The sequence below is a fragment of the Epargyreus clarus genome, unplaced genomic scaffold (assembly GCF_041222505.1).
Source record: "Epargyreus clarus isolate Ecla_fem2 unplaced genomic scaffold, WU_Ecla_fem_2.2 ptg000009l, whole genome shotgun sequence".
Taxonomy (NCBI): Eukaryota; Metazoa; Arthropoda; class Insecta; order Lepidoptera; family Hesperiidae; genus Epargyreus; species Epargyreus clarus.
The window spans coordinates 10,315,604-10,321,251 of NW_027332217.1; the positions used below are offsets into that span (position 1 = coordinate 10,315,604).

Genomic DNA, 5,648 nt, shown 5'->3' on the forward strand with positions numbered 1-5,648 from the left:
ATACGTTTTTGTCAGACGTATTTTTTAGTACAGTGATTAGACTGAATTTATTGAACGGTAAATAAAACTAAAATCGTTATATTTGAAAACTTTAATTCGATGCGAGTTTATTGGAGTTTGTTTATAATGAACGCTCTATACAACCGCACGGGAATAATTCAAAGGCTTATGCACCCTTGATAATACCTATGAGATGAAGTTTCTTTGGACGCCGGGCGGGTGGCGGGGGCGAGGCGTCGGCGTCGTAGGGCGGAGCTACGTAGCGCCGCTCAGTCGGTGGGCAGCCGTCGAACGTATCATACGCCCGTCGCGACCGCGAACACCGCTATCATGCCACGCGACTCGCGATGTCGTTCTTACACTGTGAATATTTATGACGCGATCAACCATCTCGCCTCATTATAAATGGCACTGCCGACCTCGATGCCGCACCGCAACTCGCATACACACGTAAAATGCCAATAAAACAAACTGTCGTGAATGGACTCGCGCGAAAATTCAATTGTATTGTAGTGTACGTGTTATTCTACTGCTATGTCGCCGAAAGGAGCACCGCGACGGAAATGCCGCACGAGTGCGCCTACCGCAGCTCCGAGACGGAAACGTCGGAGACCGCGGTACTCTTCTGCAAGATCCGAACGATAAGCAGTTTGGACCACCTGTTACAGAACATCAGCCGGACGCATTTCGATGATGTTATATCGCTGCACGTGCAATGCAGTGAAATCCTTTTCTTCGAAAGTACGCTTACCGCGCAGTCGGATAAGACGTCAGGAAAGCATGTAAACCTCGGCAAACTTCGAGATCTCATCATAGATAAGTGCAAGATACGTCAGATACCTGCACGTGCGTTTGAAAATTTCAAAGACTTAAAACGCTTGCACGTAACGACACACAATAGTGAATGGTCACCTATGACTATGGAGCTACACGAACACGCGTTTTTGGGTTTGAGTGAGTTAATTGAACTAGACCTAAGTGATAATAACATTTGGAGTACTAAAACGGACACGTTTTGCTCCTTGTACAGTTTAAAAACTTTAAACCTTACGAATAATCATTTACAAAATATAAAGACAATTGGTTTTTCGGACTCACTACGAGAACAAAATCTTAGTGTTAAAAGTTGTAATTTAGTACTTGAAACATTGGATATGTCGTATAATGATTTGATTGTTGTAACTGATAATAGTTTGTCAAAGTTAAGGTCGTTAACCAAACTATTGTTGCAAAATAATGCAATATCTACCATTGAAGATCGTGCCTTTGGAGGATTACTAAGTTTACAGGTCTTAAATATATCGAGTAACTTTATGAATACAATTCCACCGGAACTTTTTGCTGATACTAAATTATTAAAACAAATAAATTTAAGTAACAACACGATTACTGTTTTGCCACCTGGTCTCTTCGGAGGCTTGGAACAACTCCAAATTTTAGACCTTTCACGTAACGACCTAACTAGTCAGTGGATAAATAAAGGCACGTTTGTCGGATTGTTGCGAATGGTGATTTTAAATCTATCGTACAATAGATTAAGTAAGATAGATCGTTACATATTTCAAGATTTGTACAGTTTGCAAAAATTAAATTTAGAGCACAATGAAATAACATCTATTGAGGAACACGCGTTTGTAGAATTAAGAAACTTGCATTCTCTTACATTGTCAAATAATAAGCTTTTGCATATTCACACGCATTTATTTAATGATTTGCATGTTTTACACGAATTGTTTATCGATAACAACAAAATTAAACACATAGACGATACCGCCTTTGACAACATGACGACTATCGAAGATTTAAGTTTGAATGACAATTTTTTATCCTCAATTCCTTCATCTATTCGTAAACTCCGGTCCCTTAGGTCATTGGATATAGGAAACAACAATATAACTCATCTGAACCGGGAAAACTTTCGCGGTCTAACCGAACTTTTCGGTTTACGTCTTGTGGATAACAAAGTTACTTATTTAAATGATGACACTTTTGAACATTTACTACAGCTACAAGTTCTTAATTTAGCATCAAACAATATTAAACATGTTGCGCCCGGTTGTTTTCGCAAAAATATAAATTTAAAGCTATTACGTATGGATGGAAATGAGATAACTAAGTTCGAGGGCATATTTACAACTCTGAACAGCCTTGTATGGTTAAATATGTCTGCAAATAAAATCGTATCATTCGATTTCAAAAGTTTTCCTGACAGCTTAGAATGGTTAGATTTGCACATGAATCAAATTGAAACTTTCTTCAACAACGATTTATACTCTAATACAAATATAAAATTATTAGATCTAAGTCATAATAATATAAGTCAACTAACTGTTACATCGATTCCAAAATCAGTGGAAAAATTGTATATAAATGATAATAATATAAATCACATTCAAGTCGGTACTTTTTCGAAGTTACAAAGACTTTCGATCGTGACCCTAAATAATAACAAACTAGTTCAACTTGACATGAATGCCTTTAGGCTAGATCAAATAGATGAAGACAGTGACTTACCTGAGTTCTTTATTAGTGGAAACCCATTTGTTTGTGACTGTTCAATGGAATGGATTCAACGCATCAATTCTTTGAGTCATAGTCGACAATACCCGCGTGTGTTAGATTTAGATAAAGCGTTTTGTTCATTGGTTCATTCGCGCGCCAAAGAGAAAAAAATGTTAATAGATATGTCACCTTCAGACTTTCTCTGTCCTTATGAAAGTCATTGTTTCGCGCTATGTCATTGTTGTGACTTCGTTGCTTGTGATTGTGAAATGATTTGTCCCAATAATTGTCGATGTTATCATGATATTACATGGAATGCCAACGTAGTTGATTGTTCTAATGCTGGATATACAGAAGTACCCGAGCGAATCCCAATGGACGCTACAGAAATTTATTTAGATGGGAATCAGATTACTAATTTAGGCAACCATGTTTTTATTGGTAAAAAGAAACTTCAAGTACTGTATCTCAATAATACAAAGCTCAAAGAGGTAAACAATCAAACATTCAAAGGGGTTGATTCGTTAAGAGTTTTGCATTTAGAGAATAATAAATTGGTTGAATTAAAAGGGGACGAATTTATGCACCTTAATAATTTAAATGAATTGTATTTAGATCATAATGCCATAGTTCATGTGGCGAACAATACATTTTCCTCTTTAAAATCCCTTTCAGTTTTAAGAATAGATGATAATAAACTTGTAAACTTTTTCCCTTGGAAAATGTTAGCATCATCGTCTAAAAGCTTAGCCCACGTTTCTATAGAGGGTAATCAATATTCTTGTGATTGTAAAAGCATAGCAGAATTAGATTCATGGCTAAGACGAGACCCAGGGGACCCAGAAAAAATGTTATGCACAGACTCGGAAGGCAAACCTACTAAAATAACAATTGCCTCCGTATTAAGCCACTGTAAAGAATATATGGGGTCAGTTAATGACCCAACTGTTTCGAAGGATGAAATAGTTTCAAAGTCTGTGTTTCTACCGGATAATTACTTTGCTGTCATTTGCGGTATAATTATTATTTTGGTGATCATTTGTCTTATAGGTGCTATCTTCTATGCATTCAGATATGATGTCAGTGACTGGTTGTACACTAATTACGGTGTGCCTTTGTTCAAAGAACAGTCGTGTCCAAACGTCGACCACGTGCTAGAAGGCAACCCGAATCACATGTACGACTATTATGTGATATGTAATACCAAAGATACTAATTTTGTTTATCACAACATAATGTCAGAGATTGAGTTCAGAAAAATGACTGCCAAAAAGCTATCATTAAATGAATCTCCCTTGAATATTTTAACGTTAGATAGTTTTTCAAAGTCACCCAAATTGTCCAAACGGCTCTTAATCGTTTTGACGACTAATTTTATATGTAACGATCTCTGCGATATTCACTTCAAGAACATGTTTTACAGTTATTTGAAGACATTAAATCGTAGTGATGTAAATAAGGTAATATTCATTAAGATGGTAGATAACAACCAAATAAATGACGAGCTCGGATTTGTTTTAGATAAGTTTAAAAATATATCATGGAATGATCCGCGTTTCTGGGACCGATTCATTTTATTACTAAACTCTACGGACACTATAATCACAGTGAAAAACTCCGAAAAAAGTGTATTTAAGAAATCATTACGCCAGACCCCGACTTTGAGGTACACTACAATGCCGGTTTCAAACGATAGTTGCTCAAAGCAGAATTTCACGAATTCGCTCCAATATAGTAGGAGAAACGACGACGAATCGTCCCAGAATGAAAGCTCTCCGTCCTCCGATAACAACACGTACGGAGAGGGGAACAATTCTAACAATAGCTACATGTCGATCGACAACAGGACATGTCCTCGGTTTAATTATGACCTCAGGCTGTCTCCTAGTAGTGGTCACGTTTACTCAAGGGTAGAGGATATTTCTCCTACCGCACCACGTTCCTTAACGGGATCAGGATCCGCCAAGGGGCGTACGTATTTCGTGTGAGATATACCTAACATTATCCACCTCTATTCAATTAAGTTATTTTTACTGAATATTGCACAATTCAACGTAATTATAATCGTAACTTTTGTAAATACATTAAACTTTCTAAGGTACAGTCAATTTTCACATACGTTATAAGATCCGTGTATGAGTGGAGTAAAGCACTAATATTTTAATGAAACAATATTTTGTACAAAGTTCACGTGAAAATGTTGAGTCTGATAACGTAGACACGTCAAATATTGAAGTAATAACTGTATTTACATTTATTGTTGTGAAAGTTTTTCACCAAACTTTCACTGTAAAACAACACCAAATAGCGTAAGATGATTATAATTCTCGTATTCACGAATTGATTACGTAGATAAGGTTCATATTACTTTCTTAAGAAGCTTTATTTATTATTATATAACGCTAAATTGCCTACTCATGTTTGTCTAACTATTAAGCATAAGACAATATTTTACGAAAATGTATTATACAAAAATTATAAGTATTTATAATATTATTTTGGTTACAAAATTGTTCTTATTTTATTGGATCTTAATATACTTTTTGTTGTTATCGTATGAAGTAAATGTGTTATTATTATGAATTATTTTTGTTTATGTGAAAGCAAGTAGCTATGTGTATCGATGTGCTTTTGTCTTGACGGAAAATGTATATACTTTATGTATAATCGAATATGTTTGCAAATTATTGTTTTTGAGCATAGATGTATCGCTTCAGTACCTATATTATATTATTAAGCTAAATCGTGATATTAGATTTAATAATTATAAACTTGAAAATAAAATGTAATTTTTGGATTGTAATTATTAGTCTTAATGAAAATTATTGTTTTGTATAAAATGTACAAAGATATCTTGAAACCGTAATAAAATTATACTGACGTTTTGATACTCATTACGTTTTTCATTCAAATTACTTTTCGTATCTAAGCGTAAATCTTGATTATTTAATTAGGAAAGCAATTTCGCACAGAGATTAGAAATAACAAACCATGAATTGCTATCTATTTACGTAATTAATTTTACTTTTTAATTTTTTCTCGGACATTGCTAATTTTCCTTAATACAAATTAATTTGAACATGAAAATTAATTACCATTTTTTTGTAAAGTGATTACGTTACTAGATTAGATTTTTTAAAATAATT

The 5,648-nt window shown here is 34.6% G+C and overlaps 1 protein-coding gene across 1 annotated transcript; it reads left to right on the forward strand.

Moving 5' to 3' along the window:
• Positions 1 to 279: 279 nt before the first annotated feature.
• Positions 280 to 5,396, forward strand: LOC140744975 (toll-like receptor Tollo). Its single transcript, XM_073076705.1, has one exon. The coding sequence runs from the start codon at positions 456 to 458 to the stop codon at positions 4,488 to 4,490; it is 4,035 nt and encodes a 1,344-aa protein (XP_072932806.1). The 5' UTR covers positions 280 to 455; the 3' UTR covers positions 4,491 to 5,396.
• Positions 5,397 to 5,648: the final 252 nt, after the last annotated feature.

Coding starts and splice junctions, on each gene's coding strand:
- LOC140744975 (XM_073076705.1), top strand. CDS start 456: ATGCCAATAAAACAAACTGTCGTGAATGGACTCGCGCGAAAATTCAAT.